General features: G+C 40.2%; 1 protein-coding gene across 1 annotated transcript; it reads left to right on the top strand.

The window, feature by feature from the left end:
- Positions 1 to 5,769: 5,769 nt before the first annotated feature.
- Positions 5,770 to 22,994, top strand: LOC149006069 (protein FAR1-RELATED SEQUENCE 5-like). Its single transcript, XM_089136035.1, has 2 exons — positions 5,770 to 6,441; positions 22,743 to 22,994. The coding sequence occupies exons 1-2, from the start codon at positions 5,770 to 5,772 to the stop codon at positions 22,992 to 22,994; spliced, it is 924 nt and encodes a 307-aa protein (XP_088992161.1).
- Positions 22,995 to 24,029: the final 1,035 nt, after the last annotated feature.

Genomic DNA, 24,029 nt, shown 5'->3' with positions numbered 1-24,029 from the left:
AACTTGTGACTCGGCTTGTGATTTCTCCTCACGGAAGTGCCGGCTCGTCGATCGGGTATGCCTCATATTGAGGGTCAGCTGGAAAAGGATCATCTTCTTCACTGAGCCCGATCGGGAGATCCATACCAACTTTCCCGAAGACCTCTTTGTGGCACACCTCACGAAAGGGAGCAGTGTCAAAGGCAGGGATCGATCCAAGGATTCGCTCCCAAACGTCGTTCTGCCCCATGCGATAAGCTTGAAGGTTGTAGAGACCTAGCAGCTCGGAGAAAGGTACGCTGTTCAGGTATTTCCGAATGCACTCCTTCCGAAGCTCTGGCTTTATATGCTCGGGCTTGCTAGGGATCGCCAACTTCAGATGTTCTTCGAGCTCCCTACATTTGATTTCAAGCCTGTCACCAAACAATGTGGCAGCTGCTTTTTGCTTCCTGGCCTCGCGCTCGGCAGCAGCGGCACGAATCTTCGACGCTTCGAGGGCCTCCTTGAGGGAGATCACTTCTTCCTCATGCTTTTTCTGCAGCTCCACGGCAGCTGCAGTCAGCTGGTCTATTTCAAAATTGGCTTTCGCCAAATTCTCTTCACAGGTTTGCAGTAAGGAGCTGGTGCGACCAACCCGGCTCAATGCTTCCATGTGTTGATGAAAGCTCAACACAACATTCCTGGGAAGGCGGAAAATATCAGAAGAAGTCATAAGGAATTATGAGAAAATAACTAAGCAAGAAGACCGGTACCTTGTAGATTGACTAACAAAGGGAGGTGTCATCCGGGGCTTCAAACTCCGGCGATCGAAGGAGCAAGGCGAGGGAGCTCCATTCTGCAGCTTTCTCGGGATCCCGAGTAACCCTGTCGGTCAGCTTCAGGGTCCATTGGGGGGTGAAGACCTCCTCACCATCCGTTGAAGCTTTGGATTTTTTGTTAGAGGGAGCATCAATTGTGTCATGCCTCCTCTTGGTCCGGGCGGAGGAAGAGACATTAGACCTCTCCACCATTGGTTTCTTCCCTTTACCCGAAGCATCAGCTACGGGCCGATATTCCCGATACCCCTATAAGAGGGGTCGGGAGAGGGAAGAGAAGCCTCTTGATCTACGGTCAAGACTACGGGCGATCGTTGCTCGGCTGTCACAACGGCCCTAGCGGCCTTCACCCGCATGAGGCTTTCGGGGTTCATTCTTGGAGGCACTTGCAAAGAAGAAGGACAAGAGTCGGAATTCAAAACATATCACTTCAGTCAAATTAAAGGATGATGGTTAGAAGCTCACAATGAGCCAAGCCCCAGTACTGAAGGATGGAGTTATACTCCACTTCAAATCCATGTATCTCTTGATACCACGGAATGGATTTGATCTTCCTGATGGCCGCCTCGTCTTCTCTGGATAAGGGAAGGCCTCGGTTACTCTCGGAAGAAGAAGTACACCTCCTCCAGGTGGTTGGGAAGTTAAGATCTGATGGAGGCGCTCGACAGAAAAAGTATCGTTCGCGCCATCTTTTGTGGTTAGAAGGGCAAGTTCCTTTGACAAGGATGCTGCCCCTCCAATCAAGTTCAGCCTTATTGCGTTTGGACAGAAAAACCCATCCGGGAGGATGGGAGATAGAAAGAACATGAAAATGTACAAAGAGAGAAAGAGATGGCGTAATGCCAAGCTCAAAACACAAACCCAAGAAGCCGACGATGAGACGCCAGCTATTGGGGAGGAGCATTCCGGGACAAATGTTCCAATGATTCAGAACTGCGGAGAACAAAGGATTAAAAAGGGAAAGCGAACCCCGCTTTCCGGTGCATCTATATACGAGAGAAAATTCACCCGAAAGGGATGAATCAACCCTCTTATCAGGGTGGGGAGCCCTAACCTAATATGAGGAAGGAAGATCAAAATCTTGGACAGCTGAAAGAAGGGTTTCCTCATTGTAAATGGAGGGAACAGAGCCGGAGTCCACCATTGGACCCGGAGGTTTGAGGCTGCCTAGAAGACTCGACAATCTTGGAAGATCCGGACTCGAGAAGGACGGGGAGAAGTTTCGGTTTTTCTTTCAAAACCTTTTTGAGAAACTTCAGCGAACTCGCGCCAGAGGACAGTTAGGGTTTTGTTATCACTATCCGATTGTTCGGGAGCAGGAGAAGCAAAAGCATCACTGCTATTACCAACACTGGGTACTAAAGAAGCCCTATCATCCGCCATTACTCGTTTCAGTAAACTACAAAAAGAAAAAGACCAGTAAACTTACTGATTCAGCGAGACGGAAGCTTGAGAGCGAGGAAGGCGCGAAGGCAGAACAACAAAGGTTCAAATTCCAGACGGGAAGAATGAAACCTACGAAGACAACGAACCGCTTTTAAAACTCCCGCACGAGTGTTCGGGAATCTGAACGATCGAGATTGATTCAAAATCAGCGATCAAGATTGAAAGACGTTTTGAAAGTTTAAACTCACGAATCCGAATAGGCGTTCGAAAACCGTCGCTTGGATGACGTGAGCCACAACAGATCAACTGCAAGGAGATATGTGGCCTTACACTCACAACGCTCGAGGAAAAGTGACCACCGCATTAAATGTGATATGACATTTAATGAAGCACACAGAGATTATCATTTGACGACGAACCCAGTTAAAAACCAAGCCCTCAAGATCGACCGAACGCTTGGTTTGGGGGGCTCGTGATACGGAGGGATTATGATCAGACCGGGTTCATACCTGGTCCGACCCTCGACCCCGGTCGAGACGGAGAGAACCGATTTGCTCCCGAGCAAACCGGATCCAGAAGATGGCTTGCTGAAGAAGAAAGCTTATTCGGCTGCAAGCGTGCCCTAATCCTACTTATGGATTAGGGTAATCACCCTAATGATGGCAGACTCGAATTGACGGCTGCGGATAATCATTATCGAAGGGATAAACATCGTATAACCTAAAGGTTATCTCAGGAGTCCTCTACTAGCCCAAACTCGTAGAAGTCTATTGCTCAACGGATCTCACTGATAAGATCCAACGACTACCCGAAGAAGGCTCAAGTGCATCCAACGGAGGAGATTTGAAGGTACACTCTATATAAACCTCACTACCATACAAGGTGAGGGGATCGAAAAGAATACTATCTGAGACTCAGGTTCAGATACATATTGATAGACCTAAACTATCAGCGATCTGCTATCTAGATCACCTTTCCCAGTTCTTCATTCCTTAGCTCTGCGCTTCTAGCAGAGCCGTTTGTGATTAAGTTCATCAACTGACTTAGCCTTCGGAGGTGGACTCCCGACCCCACCGGTCAGGCCACATCTGACGCTTTCGTTTTGCAGGACATCACGTGGAGATCCAAGGGCTGAGCAGATTTTGGACGCATCAATTCCCAACCCTCTACATTTAACTATTCAGATCCAAAAACACATCAATACCTCTCTCTTCTTGACAATATTCAAGCAATTCGTATCCCAACCGCAAATTGTTCTTAAAGCTGATGATGTTAATCCATTTTACAGACAAATTGACTTTGTAAGCAACAATGGGTTCTATATTGATCCCAAAAAACTTGTCACCCTTTTACCAGAAGTAATTACAGACTTCTTCACAGATGAAGCTGAAGCATGCTTCTTGATACACGTTGCATGTAGATCTTGGAGGATTCTTTTTGTTTTCTTGGAAAGAGACTTGAAAGATTCAATGCACTCAAAAAACCAGCATCTGAAGCTTACTTTCTCCACCTTCTGTCATATTTACATACAAGAAAAGAATTTACACCATCGGGGGAAGCTTGTCCATGGGTTTTATTGCTGCAACACAACTACGATCATCTTGTATATATTTATCACGTGTGACTCTTAATTGTCCTTGACCAGAAGCTTGGTGGAATCCTAAGATCATATCAGCACAGTCCCTGCATAAAACCAAGATATAAAAACAATAGTGCAACCTGATGCTTGATACCAAGAAATAGACAAGAGTGTTGAAAGTCTAGAAAGATGCCTCAATTGCGATTCTTCATAGCGTGTATGTTGCTGGGCTGATTTGCAGAGTAAAACGTGCAAGATAGATCGCTGATGCACAGAGCAATGATGATTCGAACTTCAAAGCTTCATATTCAACCAACGACAACTCAATTAAGTAAAACGCTAAATGCTCAAGCTGGTGCAAATCCAACAAGCAAAATACATGTAATCAGCAGTTAAGAGTAAAACTCTATATCCTGACTCTGATGATTCTGAAGGGGACAATGAAGAAAGTGAAGAAGAATATGAAGATAAAGATTCTGAAGATGGAGAAACGTCAAGTTCAAGCAAGGATGATGCTTCCAGCGATGAATCAGCATCCAACATAAATAATGAGCCAGTTGATGACGACTCTCCTGCTGACCCAAATATCTGATGTTTTAATGTTTTGGAAAGAATACTTGAGTCAGTCTTTTTCTGATGTATTGGTCTATCTATCTCCTTATTTTGTATATGAACATTGAATTGTGTATCCTTTATAAGATTTTCTTTGTGTTTTTTAGATCAAAGCTTTTGTCATTTAGTAATTGGGTGACTAGCTTCTCTACAAATTTATATTCTTCAATCTGCATAATAACTTTTGTTAATCACATTCGGAAAGCATTATTAGGCATCGGAAGCCTGGCTACTTCAGCCTGACACATGGAAAGTCGGGACCACCCTCGCCGAAGGAATGACGCTTGGTCAGCTACGAAAAGCTTGACCAGGCCTCGGAAGGCTAGCTACTTGAGCTAGACTCGTAATGAAGAAAGACATTATTAAACAAAAAGGCGCGAAACCAAAAAGGCGCAAAACCTCCAACTTTTTCGTTCTCTGTCACTATTCAAGCTCTGATTTATCTTTGTCTCTTGAATCGATTCAATCTCTAGGTTTTTGGTTAGCTGACTCTATTTGTTCTTCGTTGACGCAAAACAGTTCGTTGAACCTCTCTGGTTTTTCAGCTGTCACTCTCGATTTGGATGAAACTTCGACGCAAATAACTCTCTGATATATTTTCGGCTCCCACGCCACGTTTCTCCCTCACGATTTGTTGAAGTACCCCTTCAAACCCCTCCAATCGAATCTGAATATTCCATTTGCCATCAACATTTGAAGCAACGCAATAGTGCAACTAAGGTCCATCAGCTGAGCTCCATTCAAGTGGGTGCATTTGGTGAGTCAGATCCCTTTTTTTCCTGGTTTTTCCTCTAACGAGTATCTGCGTTGTGAAAACATATATTTTTTTTAATATGTAATTAAGTTCAGTTGATATATGTGTGTATCAGTTCGTCAGACTATGTTTTCCGATGCTGTTCCCTCTTTTGGTTGTTTGTGTTTAAGGTTTGGTATTTTTTTTTGTAAATTGTTTTGAATCAAATGTATATAACTCTGCTGCATTCATGTTGTAAACATGAGCGACTATACTTCACATTTTACTAGAAGGAGATCAACAGTAGATTTTGATTAGTTATAGAAAGCAAGAAGGAGATCATTTGATTGAGTTTGATATGAGTCATATAAAAAACCCAGAACTGAGAGATTATATTGGAACAGAAAAGGCTTATTCAGTAGAATGGGACAACTTGTTTGAGTTCTTGTAAGACAAAGCTGTCAAAATGTTTAGGCTTGTATACATTCCTACTACTAGATCAATGTGTGATCGGATGCCAGGTTCCTATTATCTCATCGATTTGATTACGAATGAGTCCAATGCTATGGGAAGTTTGTGTTAAATTGTTGACATCTCATAATGTTTGTTGGCTTCATCTTTGATTTTGAATAATGTTAGCTGTTTTTCATAACTAAGTTTTGTAAATGTGTCTTTCTAGTGAATTGTCAACATTGGTGGACATGGATGCCAATGTGACACCTCGAATAGGCATGGAATTTACATCTTTTGAAGAAGCATATGACAGTTATAACAAGTATGCACGTATGATTGGGTTCAGCATTAGGAAAAATTATTTGCACAGGTGCAGTATAGATAAGACTATCATCGTGCAATGGTGTTACGTGTGTGGTAAAGAAGGACATCGAAGAGAGAAACAAGTAGAAGTCAAAGGACAACGTCCTGAGACTAGAACTAGTTGTTTAGCAAGGTTGATTGTCAAAAGAGATAATGATGGACGATTACTAGTAGATAAATTTTGTGAGGAACACAACCATGCTCTTCAGATTGAAGAAGTTGCACATTTGTTGCACTCCCAGAGTGCAATATCAACTACCCAAGCCACAGAAATAGAAATGGCAGATAGAAATGGAGTGGGGACCAGATTGACATATAATTTGATGGGTTTGCAAGCATGGGGCAATGGAAATCTAGGTTTCACAAAGAAAGACTTGCAAAATTATTTGAATAGCAAACGGCAACGTGATTTGGCATATGGGGATGCCGGGAGCTTGATGTTATATCTAGACAATCAACGAAATTTAAACCTTGCATTTGTGTATTCTATACAGATGGACAAAGAGGATAAGTTGACAAATGTATTTTGGGCTGATCCACAGATGCAATGTGATTATCAACTATTTGGTGATGTAGGTGTGTTTGATACTACTTTCTGCACAAACAAAGAAAATAGACCGTTGGCTGTGTTTGTGGGATTTAATCATCATAGGACTGTGGTTATCTTTGGAGCTGCCTTGCTTTATGATGAGACAATTGAGTCATTTGAATGGTTATTTCAAACTTTCTTTGGAGTTAATGGTGACAAGAAGCCAAAGACAATTTTCATTGACCAGGACGCTGCAATGTTAAAGGCACTAACTGAGGTTGCACCTAATACACTCCATGCATTGTGCACTTGGCATCTCTGGCAAAATGCAAAGAAACAACATGGATATTTGATGAGTGAGAAGTCAAAATTCTCCAGAATTTTGTACAAATGCATCTACAATTATACAGAAGTTGAGGAATTTGAATATGCATGGAGGAATTTAAGAGAAAATCATGGGGTTGTAAACACTGGTTGGCTAGATAGAACATATGAAATAAGGAAAAAATGGGCTTGTTGTTACATGAAGGACTGTTTCACACTAGGTGTGAGGAGCACACAGTTGGCTAAAAGTTTGAATGCTGATTTGAAACAATGTTTTGGATGCAAACTAGATCTTGTAAGGTTTATGAGACATTTCAAGGATGTTGTGGAGGCAAAACGTGCAAATGAAATGAAAAAAGAATTTGATGCACGAAATGAGGTTCTTGGAGGTGCACATAGGTTTAAACCTATGTTGATTCAAGCTTACCAGTTATATAATCCAACTGTATTCAAACAATTTTTGAACGAGTTTGAATTGGTGGATAGTCACGGTATCAACAGCCAGAATGTCTGAAGTAATTATGTTGAATATGTGATTTTGAAGGCAGATGTGACTGGTTCTGTCACATCCACCCAGATGGTATCCTATCTGGCATACCCGGGATGTGATCCACAACCCGAAGATCCAGATCGAGGGCCATGCCTCCCACATACACGATAACATAATCATGAACAATATAATCAATGTATAAAGTAAACCATAAATAGATCAAATGAATGAGAAAAGGGTAATTAATCAGAGTGCGGAAACATTAAGTAACAACTTCTAAGTAACAAAATCTCAAAGAGAAAGAGTGATCAGAAGTCACTCCTTCACAATCAGCGGAACAGTGGTAAATCAAGTTAAGTTACAACCAGTGTTATGAACAAATCCATAGGAACTAGAGAGAGAATATCCAAATGATTATAGTCATCCAGGGAAATGGGGCCTACATATAGGTTTCCTCTATCCTAATGATATCCTCTTCAAAAGTATGGATGAAGTAAACCCAATGTGGCCGCTCCCTCATTAATGTGGGGCTAACCCTGGTATGCACTATAATCCTCCTTGGTATAGCAATCCTGACTCTCCGCGTAGCCATCACCCGAAGGGTAGTATGCGGGATCATAGCTCGGGTCATAGGACGTGCCATCAAGGTCTTCTGTACGTGCAGTATAATCTAACAAATTGCACAAAAGGAATGAGTTCAAAAGAACTCAGCAAGGCAAGTCGTTTTATAATCCACAGTTCACCCAACACAAGTCAAAATATGATGCAATATGATATGAGACAATGATGGAATATGATTCTAATCTTAAGTATGCTAGTCTCTAAGGTAGACATGCTTTAAGTCATGGCACCATACTTCTTTGGGTCGTCATTCACTCCCCCTCAATCATAAGATATCTTGGGTCTGCCCGGGGAAGTTCGATAAAGTCATCTCAAACCATGGTTGGGGGATTTAGTCACCACTCTCTCACATCAGCGTTTGGTATAAGTACTGGCGCATGTCACAGTAAAGCCTAGCCCAATGCAAGTCATCTACTCAGTCATATCATGTCAGATCTAGATACGTCCATTCCTCGCCCCCGGCGATCCTTTCTGGTATCCTTCACACTAAAGTCAGCGTAATCCCGGATTACGGACTCATCAACCCTATTGGTCATCCACATATAGTAAACGGGAAGCTCTCACATCCTCTCACGGGTTGGTTACCGGTCTTGAGCGCCTGTGAGCCCAAGTCTATCCATATGCAACCCTACCAATAAATGGCCCCTTTCGGGTATCCGCAATATAGTTCAAGTCCTCTCACGGAGTGGATACCGGTCTTGAGCGCCCTTCAACCATACTCTACCACGGGTCGTTTGGTCTCAATACCCTTCCGATTTGGGTCTAATACGACAAGGAAATATCCTAACTATACACCTAGACAATCCTATACATGTCATCCAATAACCCGGGAAAGCGTCGATGGACACCTTCGGGGAATATCCCATACTACTCCCTCTGATGTCCAAGGACAGAAGTGTCGAAAGGACACCTCCCAATCCCAAGTCATACGTAGTCAATCACAATCTCAATCTCATATAAACAAATACATATCATAACATGATTGATCATACATGAATCATAAAGTAAAACTGAACATGATATTCTAAATGATATATACATTCTATTACTGATAAAAAAAACACTTAACAATCATGTATAGTAAAGGATTACTGATATGAACATAACCATTAAGTTCCCATAATGTAAGCATGTTGGTATAATTAACATACTTGAGTTAACGACTGTCCTTACCTTAATCAAGTTGTAAATAGATTCAATGATTACCAAATATGGTCCCAAAATTAGTGTTGATACCCTAGATAATCATACAATTAATGTCAGAGAAGAAAGCAATTGAATTGGGGTTCAAACGGATCAAATTGGCTGAGTGCAGGGCCTTAACAACTCTTGGTTGACTGGCTTGGTCGACTGTCAGTTGACCAAGACTTGTTATCTTCAGGACATCAATGGAAACTTGATCGGAAACTGCCCTTTCGGTGCTCCGATCGTCATGAAATTTGGAGGGCATGTTTATAACAGTAAGAGGATACTACACACTAATTTTCATGATGATCCAACGGTTCAATCAAAAATACCCAAATCGAATTTTAGGTTCTATATGATACTTAGCAAGAATTAAATTGGAATTTATAGAAATTGAAAAGGATGATAAGAATCAATCAAATGAGTGTTAAGAATCAAGCTAGAATCCTAATTTCATTATAGTCTAAGCTTATCATGCATCTACATATCAGATTTGAATCAAATAGGTTAGATCGAATAGAATCAAAGTGATGGAGTGCAATTAATCTCATTTGAATCATAGCATAGTAAAAATGGGGAAGGATTAAGGAATTGAAAGGGGGAAACCCATGGTTAAGTGTTTGCAAGGTTGCAGCACTTCAACCATGGTTTCAATGATCATTTATTGATAGAAAATGGATAGATTAGAAGAGGAATAGAAGAAATCATACCTTGAGTTGATGATTAGTGTATACAATAATGATTGGAGTCAAAGATCTTCCCAAACATCAAGGAATAGCCCAAGAGAGTGTCCAACCTCGAGCTCTGGAGTGCCAATGATTAGTTTAGGTCCTCATTCACGAGTTCCAAAAAGGTAGGGGCAAAATGGGAAGAGATTTAGTGCAAAATCGAATTCCATTACTCTTGGTCGACTGGCTGGTCGATTGTCAGTCAACCAAGCACTCGACCAAGCTATGACAGCAACTTCAAGAGTGGATTCGGAAGGCTATACAGGGTCAAATCGAGCGGGGTTTTCTCCTACAAGTCAATCAACAAGTCTAGTTTCAGAATACCTTTGGATTGATCATGGGATTCCGGGAAGTGCTTCAACTAATTCAATCTTCATCGATGTGCAGATTTTCACCCAATACTGACAATGTGCTCAAGTGAGGGGCATCATTGTCAATGTCCATAGGCTCAGCATCAAGTATCGAATCATCCACTAAGAGGGCCCACAGGTCTCTTCTACCACCACATCGGGTCTTCGGACCTGCAATAGTATAAAATTCGGGCCGAGTCAGGGTTAGGATAAGGCCGGATTTTACAGGTTCCTATACAGGTAAGGCATACACAGTATTGCGTAATACAGTAGAAGAAAGCCTAACATGTAGTTGTAAGAAATTTGAGACTGCTGGGATCCTTTGTGTCCATATCTTAAGGGTGCTCAATTTTCACCAACTCATGTGCATCCCGAACAAATATTTTATGATGAGATGGAGAAGATCAGTCCGAGAATCAACACTACTTGTTAGAACAGGAAGAGAAGGGGAGGCAAGGAATGACGTTGATGGGAAATTAAGTTGCTTATAGCGAAGTAGGCTGATTACTCCAACATGTTTGAAAGTCATTAACCAAGCCTGTGAAACGGAAGTTGGTTATAACATACTATGTAAGCATGTAAATGGGATTCTCAAAGAGCTCGAAGATGTAGACGTTGTGCAACCTACTGAGCATCCCTCGGAAGAAAATGGTGAAGCCTACCGAAATTTACAGTTAAAACCAAAAGAGTCTCACAAAAGGGGATCAGGAAAAAGAATGAAGCCCTAGCATGAAAAAACACAAAAGAAGAGGTTTGTCAGGCTAGTGGAAGGACAGGGCTCCATTGACGTAACCTTGCCAGAGTTTGATTATTTGTCAATGTTTGAGGGTTTTAATACATGGTCAACTCAAGTAAATGCATTTACACACCTTTTGTATTGTACATCTATTTTACCCCATTTCACAATTAATCTTAGGCCTGTTTGTTGTTGAATTATACAACATGTACCTTCCTCCCAAAATTCAGTACAAAATGGTGTAACTACTGATCATTCTTCAACTAAGGTAAATGCATGTAGGGATCTCTTTTTGTATTGCTCATTTATTTATATTTCAAAGTTATTCTTACCTATTTGTTGTTGGATTATACAACATATACCTTCCTCCCAAAATTCAGTGCATATTGGTTAGGGTGCTGATCATTGATCAAAAAAGCTATATGCATGTACGGATCTCTTTCCGTATTGCTCATTTTTTTTAATTTAAGAGTGATTCTTATAATATTTGTTTTTTGATTATATAGGAAGTAGGTGGGTTACATGTCACATCCACCTAGCCGGTACCCTATCTGGCATACCCGAGTGTGTGATCCACAGTCCACAAGATCTAGTAGTTAGTAAAATCAACCTCCCACATTCACAACAATATAATGAAGATCAAGACTAAATCAATGTTAACAATATTATTCAAATGAATCAAAGTAAAGTAACGAGATAATCATCAGAGTGCGGAAAAGATACCAATAGATATATAAATCAAAAGTAGAGTGAGGCGGAATCTCACTCCACGAGTACAGTGGAATGTAGTTCGAAAATCAAATGGGATTACAACTGATTCTAAAGACAAGAAAGAAAGATATAATCTAACTAAACTAGAGTCTTTTCTACTTTATAATGGATGTCCTCATAAACATAGACTTCATCGATTACGCTCAAACGCTCCCACTCCACAGTAGGGCTAATCCTGGTAACAAGAGAGACCACTCGAGGGATCCTCACAGTAGTCTTCGTAATCGCCAACACTTTGCGTATGGTACGCTTCTTCATCTTGTGCTTCCTCATATTCCGCTTCATAGCCATCAAAACCTATAGAATAATCTAACGAAAGATATTGTACAAAAAGGAGTGAGTTTCAAAAGAAACTCAGCAAGGCAAGTTATTCCATAATAGCATAAATAACATAGTATCACAACAAAGCATAAAGTGATATGATATGAGACAACAATGCATGTATGAGTCTAACTCTATGTATGCTGGTCTCTATAGGCAGACATGCTTTAAGCCATAGCACCATACTTCTTTGGGTAGGTCTCAATCACACATCATCGGTTGGCAAAGGGTCCTTCATCCATCTCGGACAATCCATGGCTAGGGGTTAAGTCACTTCTCTCTCACATCACCGTTTGGTCTAAGTATTGGCGCATGTCAAGGTAAAGCCTAGCCCAATGCAAGTCTTCTACTTAGTTACATCAACTCAGATCCAGATACGTCCATTCCTCCCCTCTCGGGATACTTTCCGGTATCCTTCACACTAGAGTCAGCGTATCCGACTCTCTCAAATACGGACTCATAAACCCTATAGGTCATCCACATATAGTAAACGAGAAGCTCTCATGTCCTCTCACGGGTTGGTTACCGGTCTTGAACGCCCATGAGCCCAAGTCTATCCATATGCAACTCTACCCATAAATGGCCCCCACAATGTGATTTATGTCCCCTCACGAATATAACTCACCGGTCTTGAGCACCCATGAATCCCCATTGCTACCACGGGTCGTTCGGTCTCAATACCCTTCCGAATCGGGTCTGATATCACAAGGGTGTAACCTAGCCAAACACTGCTAGACAAGTCCTAGGTATGAAAACCAGTAATCCGGGAAAGTGTCAAAGGGCAACATTGGAAATATCCCATACTACTCTGAATGAGGTCCAAGGACATAAATGTCAAAAGGACATTCCCCAATCCCAAATCATACCTAAACAATCAAAATCATAATTCAGTCATATCATCCACGACAGATATCTCATCATATGAAAGAGTATAATAAGACAAGATTAAATAAATAAGAAACATACATGAGTAAGTATTCATACATAATCAAGTACATAAAGTAAATAAGGAAATAAGATTCTAATGTACTTGCAGCATTCATATCATAATAGAAACTAACATAACAGTAGCAAATCTAAGTAGTTCCCAAATTAGAAACTAAATCTATGCAATCTATGTTAATATGGTAACAACTTTCCTTACCTTAAATAGATTCGAATGTATTCCGGACGGACAAGAGGATGAATCCAAAGTTAGCAAATAAACCCTAGAATAGCATCACACAATCATTAGGAAGTAGTCCTAAAAGAATAAGCATGAATCGAATCGAATCGGACGAAGAAAACAGATTATGTTCTTGCGGGTTGATTGGCTGGGTTGAGTGCTACAGTCGACCCAAACAATTTGCCCAAGAGCAAATCCGAAAATAAAAAGAGAATCTTGATCCGAAACCTATGCTACACAAACCAGAACGCGATGAAACTTGGAGAGAATGTCTAACACAGTAGTCTAAGACTGAAAAGCATAATTTAGACATCAAACCACCATTAAAACCATTACTTACTAATTTAAAATCATAGTTTCTATTTTGGTAAAAATCATAGTTGTCATTGGAAACATGCTATGAATGAAAGAGATGAACTAGAGATGATTAGATCTCATTCTAGTACAAGAACAAAGTAGATTAGAGGTATGAATAATCATAGAGAAGCATCTATAATGCTAGAATGAATCAAAATAGGAATATTATCATAGTTTAAGAATAAATCATAAGAATCAAGTTAAGAATGAATGAGATGATCATAGCACAAGAGAATGAAAAGAGATTATAAAGATATGACTACAAGGTTGTAGCATCTTCATCATAATCTCAGTTCAAAGATGAGAGTGATCATAGAAAGAATGAATCAATAATACAAAAGATTGAATACTAACCTTTAATTGAAGAACAAGAGAGAGAACTTGCAAGTTTGCAAGGTTGGATCTTCTTCTTCACTCTTGGAGGCTTGGAGATGGTTTCCCTTTGTTCTCTAAGTGTTATGGAGGCTAGGGATACTAAAATCATGAAGTCATGGGGTATATATAGCAAAGATACTCAAAACAGAAGATTCTGTTCGAGTTCAGCATCTCTGGGGTCGATTGGTGGGTAGCATGGTCCAGTCGACCCAAGCACTCGACCCAGGCTGTCAACAAAGCCAAAGACAGGGATTTGAGGGTCTTCCACTACTCGGAATCAAACGAAACTTTAAACACATATTCTATAACATACCTAGCATGGAAAAATGGCTTTAAATCATATCCCACCAAGCTCTAAGGTCATCAACTAATCTTCTCTTCATCAAGGTGCAGTCTCTTCTCTATATCCAACACTGTCTTCAAGTATGGGGCATCATCTTCAATCTCCATAGGTTCAGAGTCGAACACTGTATCTTCTACCAATATGGCCCATAGTTGACTTTCACTTCTACTTTGGGTCTTCGGACCTACAATCAAAGAGTATCCGGGTTAAAGTTAGGGCCGGGTTTCACATTACAAGGCCCACCACTCATGATTGGAATAGAATGTTGTCAGCGTTCCGATCATGTGCGGTTGGTTAGGAATAGAATGTTGCACTCATACATGAGCGACTATACTTCACATTTTTTTAATGCACATTGAATTTGTATATGGATGGTGGTACTAGTTTGAATAAAACAATGAGGGACATATGTTTCCTTGGTCACAATGAATGTAACTCTTTATTTTAAAATTTCAGTGAGCATTACAGTGGTTGGTTGCTCAAATTGACTGAGCATATGAATGAATAGTAAATGTGTACACTATAGGTCTCATGAAATGATTGCCATCTTCCTAAACTCATCTTCCTCAAACAGTTCTCTGTCTATGTCATGGAAATTTTTTTTCTATTTTAATTCTTTTGTTGTTGGGGGTTATGGGTGGTTAGGAGTTCCATGGACAAAGCAGGAGCACAAGACTTTTTTTGCTGGGGTACAGAAGCATGGTAAAGGTGACTGTAGAGGGATCTCAAGGAATTCTTCTCAACACAAGAAAACAAAATAACCCAAACACATAAGAACAATACTAGATTATGTGATAAGACCTTCCAAGAACGAGATTGCCTAAGCTCCTAAAGTCACCTGAACTACAGCTCACTCTTGCTGTCACAAGGTCGATCGATCAAAATAAATCATCTGCAACCTCACTATCAGTTGGACCCATTAGTGTGATATGATGACTATCAGTAGCCATTAGCCTGTATCCTCTCAATGTTAGTAATCTTCCACAGTAAGGAACAACCAAATAAACTACAGCTCACTCTTGCTGTCACAAGGTAGATCGATCAAAATAAATCATCTGCAACCTCACTATCAGTTGGACCCATTAGTGTGATATGATGACTTTCAGTAGCCATTAGCCTGTATCCTCTCAATGTTCGTAAGCTTCCATACAGTAAGGAACAACCAAATAAAGGAATCAACAAACAAGTAGAATGAGCCTTATATCCGATTGACACTAAAATTGGTGCCTTACATTAAGGACAGTGGTTGTCTAGCAAAATTTAATTCTTGTATGTCTAAACTGGATAGAGTACATAACAATAAATATGTAATACCCAACCACTTGACCATTGTCCTCTTGTCTAGCTTACAGTACTGACACAAAAGTACAGCCTTTACATGTTTGTTGAATAAAGTACATAACAAGAAACTGAAAAAACCCAAACACATAAGAATAATACTATATGATACAACATTGTAATTCGGGCCAACACTGATTGATTGTGCACTTGATGAGTAGGGGCTCGCCATGCAGCACCGAAATTCAGCTGATTGCCTAGTGGGTCGTCATATATTATTGGCGATCTCACTTCCTTCTTACTATTCACACTGTCATATGACATTGAAGCTCTAGAATGTACATACGTTGCTGTTGCTTCACTACCACACATCTTATCTACCCAAAGAAAAGAATGTGGATGCTTTTCACCATTTGGGCACCTATAAAATCAGCAACCAAGATTTTTTGTTGTGTTTGAAGTCAGCAGCAACATCCTGCCTTGCCCGCAGTAGCATAATGGAGTGGGTTGCTTCATTAACATGGAGACTGCTCTTCACAATTGCATCTGCCCATGATTTAAACAAAGGATAACACAACTGCACCAAATTGACAACTCATCAAGCACAACGGTGACTCAAATATGGAGATCTACAATACTAACCCCTTTCTTAAGTCAAAGTTTGATGATCAAGTATGTCAAAATAAAACAAAACAAATTTGATCAAACAATACATACTGCCAAACATCATCGAAAGTCTTGAACCAATATCCTTAAATCAGTGCAATGATACAGATAATATAATGCCTCCCTTCCCCACCACAAGTCACAAAATACTAATCCATACATGCTTATAGGAACTTATATTTTTAATTCAAAAATCATTCCCCACCACAAGTCTGTACAAACCATAGAATCAGATTATAAATATCATATGGAATGGCCCCTACAGCCACATAGGCCTGACCAACTTTGGATTTAACATAAAGCTCCAATTATTATAAGAAAATTATTTATTGACTGTGCATGAAACCATTTAATTTAAACATGGACGAAATGTTTTAATAAGCCAATGCTAAAACAGCACCATATTAAATGCAAAGAACATGTCATAGGAAACCAACAAATTAGAAACGATAAATATTTCAATTGTAAAAAGAACGAAGCTTCTGTCAGATAATACTGCGCTCATGATAGAGCAAATAGCCACAGCAACAGAAGTATTATCCCACTGTTCTCCAACATATTTTACCTGAAAGTAGAAATCAAATTCCAAATTCAAAGTACAATGTCAGGCTTATAATCTGAGAGCGCATTTCAACTTTTCATTCACATGACTCGAGCCCTTGGAGCTTACAAAAGACACCAAAAAAATGTAAGGTTTCAAAGAAGGAGTGCTCAACCATAGTTTTGAACACTACTACCATAATATCACACTACTTGGAACTAGTTTACTAAAATCCAAATTAGAGGATAGAACAATAGAACTAGTGGCAGAAATAATATTCCATCTACTTGATTCTCTAATCTCTTCCTCAATCGATACCTTCTCAGCCTCTCAGCCTCTTCCTCTAACAAAACTTGCATTTCAGATTTTAATACATATCTAGGAGGAAGAGCATGTCTGTAATTACACTCTTTACCACCATTAGGACAAACCTACAACCAACCATATTGTTTCTTGTCCACTACTTCTAGAAAGTTTATACAAACTATGCATATAACCATGACTTTGGTTATAGATAATGCTTTCTACTTACAACCAACTACTATCACCACTGAAAGAATTACTAATGATGGGGAAAAAATAAAATATCAAAAGCCTGAAATGTTGAACAAGTATATGACAACCTGTTAAAGCATGCTTTAGGAGGTTATAGGCTCAACTAAAAAGAAGGAAACAGGCGAATGATGTATAACATATTAATAAACAAACAATGGTGCTGATTACTCACCTCTTATTGTTGTACAATGGAACTGCTTCAAACAAATTTTCTTCTCACTTATGTTTTGGTTGTTTAACAATATCATAGAAATCCAACTGAGAGCACAAGTTTGAGAGATGAAATCAAAATGGACTATGCCATAGAATTTGAGCAACATACGAAATTCAGATAAGGCAAGTAGGGTTTTTTTTTTGTTTTTTTTTTAATCAAGGAGATCATGAAATGCAAAGTTTGTCTTTGAAGATGCATAGGTTTAGGAAAAATGGAAATGTCATTAATTTCCAAAAATATGAAACAGCGTATTCTCTGTAAAAGAAAAAGCCCGAGTGAAGCTATTGTGTTCAACAAAACCAACCTGTACAACAGACTTTGGGAACAAATCCAATCACCTTTGCCAAAAAATCTGTACCCAATCTAATCAGAAACTGAATGGAAAGCTATAAATTCAACACTTAAGCAAATAATAAAATAATGATTTCAACAGAAATATTAAAAATCAGATGTCATTACAGAAAACCTACCGGTAAATCTTACTTTCACAGAGTCCAAAAGCAGAAGCTCCCCACTCAGTGAAAACTCAACCGTGTATAGCTCGATTCCAACCTTACTCCCATCGTTGTCTTCCTCTTCTTTTCACCTTCACAGCGTCTCCTGAAATTAGGGAAAATGACCAAATGAGCAAGAAGTGATGTGAATAATGTAAACCAGGAGCATTTTAGGAGAGAATAATGGCACCATTTCGTGTTTCTTCTTTAAGAGCAGAACGCTAGAACGAGAACCCAAACTACGGCTTCTTCTTCTTCAAGCCACTACTTCAAGCTACTTCTTCTTCTGCTGAAGCGATTCCAACCTTACTCCCATCGTTGTCTTCCTCTTCTTCTTCACCTTCATAGCGTCTCTTGAAATTAGGGTAAATGACAAAATGAGCAAGAAGTGATGTGAATAATGTAAACCAGGAGCATTTTAGGATAGAATAATGGCACCATTTCGTGTTTCTTCTTTAAGAGCAGAACGCTGGAACGAGAACCCAAACTATGGCTTCGTCTTCTTCAAGCCGTTGCTTCAACCTACTTCTTCTTCTTCTGCTGAAGCTTTAAGGTTTGCTTCTTCTTCTTCAAGAACGCTGTAAACCTATCAAATTGGGAAATGCTCCTCCGCAACTTCTTCTTCAACAACGCTGGAACCTTCCAATTCGTCTTCCTCTTCTAATTCTCCTCTGCAACATGAAAAATGGATTTGGGGCTTTTGATTTTGAAATGAAACACGAGATGTAGAAAACAAACGCTTTTGTGATTCAAATTTGAAAACGTATTTGTGGCGCATTTTGAAATCATATCATATCGTATACAATTGTATTTTGTTAAAGGTATAAAACAATTGTATGGTGCTGTTCGTATTTATAACATATACTACAACTCAAAAGAAAAAGTCGAACCGCCCAACTAGAACCGGTTTAGCGTCGTTGGACCGAATTGTTCCCAAAAAGCTGCTTTAATAGGTTGTTTACATTATTTTAATGGAAGGATGATGTGAGATCGGACGGCTCGCTTGACGGTCCTGCGCATTAATTACGCAGGACCTCAGCAAAATTGTAACTAGAGACGGGAAAAGCTGAGTTGAAACACGTTTCGAGACTGCGTGGGCTCTACTACAGTTTCTCGTGGAATGGGAAATTTGAAGTTGCACGCTCGCATTTTCAAACCACAAAAACAGTGCCACAACTTCCAATCTTGTCGGCATGGCTTCCCGGTTGGGGTCTGCCCGCCCCAAAAAAAAAAAAAAATGAGTCGACTTCCCCCGTTTTTTTATTTGGGGGGGGGGACGCTAGGGGGGCGGCGGGGGGGGGGCGGCACGACCAAAAAAAAAAAAAAAAAATAAAAAAAAAAAGAAGGGGAGAGTGAATAAAAAAAATAAATATTACTCTTTTAAACCAAAAAAAAAAAAAAAAAAAAAAAAAAGGGGGGGCCGGCCGGGGGGGGGGGGGGGGGGGGGGGGGGGGGGGGGGGGGGGGGGGGGGGGGGGGGAGGAAGGGAGAAAGGGGGGGGAGGGGGGGCCCCCCCGGGCGGCCCCGGGCGGGGGGGGGGGGGGCGCGGGGGCGGAGGGCGGGGGGGGGGGGGCACCCCCCCCCAAAAAAAAAAAAAAAAAAAAAAAAAATAAAAAAAGAAAAAGAAAAGAAAAAAAAAAAAAAAAAAAAAAAAAAAAAATCATAAATGAATCGGAATAATAGATATAATCAGAGTATCAAACAGATAAGTAAAGTGAAGCAAAAATCCCACTTTACATCCAGCGGAAAAGTAGCTCTAAAGAATAAACTAGATAAAAGCTAATCCCAGTAGCAAGTACATTGGGTAACTAAATTATTCTCCACTTTGTAGACGACATCCTTGTAGGTGTAGATCTCATAAATAGCACAAGGACGCTTCCACTCAATGGTCGGACTAAGCATCGTACGGAGCATAACCACCCGTGGGATCTTCAGAGTAATTGTGGTAACCGCAATCACCTTCCTGGAGATATGTCTCTTCGCCTTGCGCTTCCTCATAGGAACCGTCATAGTACTCAGTACCTGCAGGATAGTCTAACAACATTGTACAATAAAGGAATGAGTTTCAAAGAAACTCAGTAAGGCAGTTAAAATCCATAATAACATAAATGGCAGGATTCCAGAACAATCATAAATGCAATATGATATGAGACAATCAATGAATGAATGAATCTAACTCTATGTATGCTGGTCTCTATTGGCAGACATGCTTTAAGTCATAGCACCGTACTTCTTTAGGAAAGTCCACTCACATCCTCAACCATTTAAGATATCTTGGATTCTCTCACGGATCATTTCACCGGTCTTGAGCAGCCGATTGGTAATGGGTCCTTCATCCCTCAGGACAAACCTTGGCAGGGGGTTAAGTCAACACACTCTCTCACAACCATTTGGTATAATCTTTGGCGCATGTCGGGGTAAAACCTAGCCAAATGCAAGTCTTCTACTTGGTTACATCAAGTCAGATCCGAGATACTTCCATTCCTCGTCCCCGACGATTCTTTCCAGTATCCTTCACACTAGAGTCGGCGTATCCTATGGCACCGACCAACTCGGACTACGGACTCATCAACCCTATTGATCATCCACATATGGTAAACGGGAAGCTCTCACGTCCTCTCACGGGTTGGTTACCGGTCTTAAGCGCCCGTGAGCCCAAGTCTAACCATATGCAACCCTACCAATAAATGGCCCCCACAATGTGATTCCTGTCCTCTCACGGGTTGGTTACCGGTCTTGAGCGCCCATGAATCCCCATTGCTACCACGGGTCGTTCGGTCTCAATACCCCCTCCGATTAGGGTCGACATAACAGGACATCCTAGCCAAACACTACTAGACAATCCTAGATATGTCATCCAACAGTTTAGGAAGGTGTCCAGAGGGCATCTCCGGAAATATCCCATAATATTCCCGTAGTAGTCCAAGGACAGAAGTGTCAAAAGGACACCTCTCCTTTCCAAACCATACGTAAGCATACACATGCATCAATTCATATCATCACATATATGGTAACTCCATATATGGAAAGAAATCAGTAATTACAATCACTTGTATAACATTGGTAAGTAAATCATACATGAATCAATTCAATATGAATAAGTAATGCTACTGTAATCAAAGTTATGCAACAGTAGTATATCATTGTAAGAATCTAATTTAGGAAACATATTAATGATATTCAAATATAGAAACTAGATTCATGCTATCTATGTAATTAAGGAAAATAACCATCCTTACCTTTTATAACTCGCAAAAGGATCCTAAGAAATCAAGTAAGATCTTGGCAAACTTGAGAAGAAAGTCCTAAACAAGTATATACAACATATTAGGAAAGATCCCTAGCAGAATATATATCAAAATATCCGAAGCAGACCAATTACGGGAGTTCTTTGTACTCATTGGTCGAGTGGATTGGTCGAGTGGTCGATCGACCAATCGATCGACCAATGCGGCGATAGCTTATAAAATCGAGTTTTAAGATATGAAATCCGAATTTGGTGGTTCAAAAGGGTACTAATCAAGGGGTAGACTATATCCGTAGTATTCTAACATAAAGGGGACCTCAAAACACTAATCAAATCAAAGTATCAAGATCCAAATTAGGAAACAAAAAGTTACCATAAATAAATCAAACATGGATCTTGATGAATTTTGAAATAGAAAACAAGGACAAGAACTATAGGAGGATGGATCATTGCTTTCGGTAATGAAAACATGAAAACATGCATAGGTCTTCATGGAATAAGGCTTAGAAGCATAAATCTAAATAAGGAAATAAAACCTACCATATATGTACTATCATGCATCATGAAGAACACATAGTAAGGTAGAAGAGAACAACTAGAATTCTATGGATTATGGATCATGGAAAGAAAACACAACTATTAACCACTAACATGATCAATGAAAGAAGATCCAAAGAGATCGGAATTCAGATTAGAAGATTAACAGAGATTAAATCATAGTTTGATCATGAATCCTTCAAAAGCTTGCAATGATCATGGTTAAGATCATTGTTCTAGCCTTAAATCCTTAGGATGATCATGAGAACATGTTCGAGAGATGTTTGCAACGAGAGAATGCAGCATCTCTTCTCTTGTCTCAACTCAAAAAGGAAAGAAAAACAAAGATGGAGGAGAAGAAGAGAGAGTAGACATACCTTTTGATGCAAAAAGAAGAGTTCCGTCGAAGATCCGCCAAGAAAACTCCAAGGATGCAAGAGAGATGACTTGCGAGAGGTCTTTGGTTCGTTCCAGAGGGTTTGGAGGCAGCAAATACGAAGTGGACTCGAGGTTAGACTTAAATAGAGCAAGAATCAACCTAATTGCCAAAGACGACACCCATTGGTCGAGTGGATTGGTCGACTGGCCCGATCGACCAATCGGTCGACCAATGCTTGTGACAAAGGCCAAAACAGGGAATTGAAGGTCCGGATCAAATCCAATCCTAAGGGGGTTGGCCACACAGGCCAGGGCCCTACCCAGTAGTTGGAAACCCCTTAAAAAAAAAAAAAGAGCCCCCCCACTCCTATAAATTATTTTATTTTTTTTTTTTTTTTTTTTTATAAAAAAAACCTTTTTTTTTTTCTTTTTTTTTTTAAAGTTAAACACACCTCCTCTTTTTTGTTTCCCCTCCCTTTTTTTTTTTTTTTTTCTTTTCTCTCTCAAAAAAAAAAATTATTTTGTTTTGGTTTTGGTTTGTGTTTTTTTTTTTTTTTATATAGTTTATTGTTTTTTTTTTATTAAAACGGGTTCTGCTTCATGTGCAACTGATCTAAGAATTTTCTTTTCACTCTTGGTGTTCACCCACCCGTCATCGAGTTGGAAGAAACCGAATTGGGAGCACTCGCTACTCAAACTAGTCAGGGCGGCGATGGTGAAGGAGATTCAAGGCTTGCGCCTCAGTCTTCGCCTACACCGGCTGTGTTCATAAGAAGGAAGAGACTGGGAGGATTAGAGAATTTGACAGCACTTCATCTCAGTGGACATCTGGTGCCTCTTCTCAGAGATGTAGGTGCTCTCTGGACGTGATATTTTCAATGTCACCATGTATGTGTCTATCTGTATTTAAGTAGCAAATTCTACTTTTCAACTTCGTATGTAAAATATCTATGCTTCTTAGTCTTCTTCTTCTTGATTCTTGTTCGTGGGGGTTGGATTGGATTGATTTCTAGGTGTATCAACGAAGAACGACAATGTTAATTTAGTACTTAGCTTTTCTATTTTGACTTTCAGAATTTCTTTATCATTTTCCAGCCAAGGCGAACAAGAGGGGTGTCTGGCTTGGAGCTCTCGTAGATGATGGTGGAGTGCTCTTTGTCACGCAGGTCGAAAACCCTAACGGAGCCGTCGGCAGAGACGGAGGCGAACATGCCGACGCCGCCCCAGGCTCCACGTTGCCCTCGGAGATGCACCAGATGCTCCTCGTATATTTCCGACCGTTTCTGCTGCTCCTCAGATCCTCCATCATGGTTAGGATAGGTACTCGTCCTCCCCATATTCTTCCTCCTCTTCTTTGGGTGTCGGCTTTGGTTTTCCTTTTCCTTTCCCTTTCCCTTTCCCTTTCCCTTTACGATTTGATGCACCATCAACAAATTGCGACACGCCAGGTTTCAAAATCGATCAATCTCCCAATCTTCCGTTCCTCTGGATCATCCCTCTCTTTCTGCCCTATTTTCTTCTACTAGAGGCTGAGAAGAGGACCTGTTATTGTAAATTAATAAAACTTTAAGGGATTAAAGTGTGAAAAAAAATCAATATTTAGAATAACCCTTCATTGTTTAAATCTCATTCGTTCATTTCTATTTCGATGACATGGCTCAATTAGAGCCGTCGGCAGCAGCAGGCAGCTGCTGCCGCAAATAAAAATCCACTTACCCTACCCTTGTCTCTCAAAGTGGCACGTACACATGTTCTCCAAACAACTTGACCCCACCCACCCCTTTTGTCCTCCGATATATCTGCCACGTAAGACTGGGCCCAATCGTAATTTGAATTCCTCATCTTCTTTGATTCGTCCAATTAGAATATATTCCTTAAGCCCCCGATCTGCTACAATCAGCTTTA

This window comes from Hakea prostrata, chromosome 9 (genome assembly GCF_041222555.1).
Source record: "Hakea prostrata isolate BN-2017 chromosome 9, UWA_Hpros_2, whole genome shotgun sequence".
Lineage (NCBI taxonomy): Eukaryota > Viridiplantae > Streptophyta > Magnoliopsida > Proteales > Proteaceae > Hakea > Hakea prostrata.
Note: the sequence above shows the minus strand (reverse complement) of the source record. Positions and strands in the feature narration are given on the sequence as shown.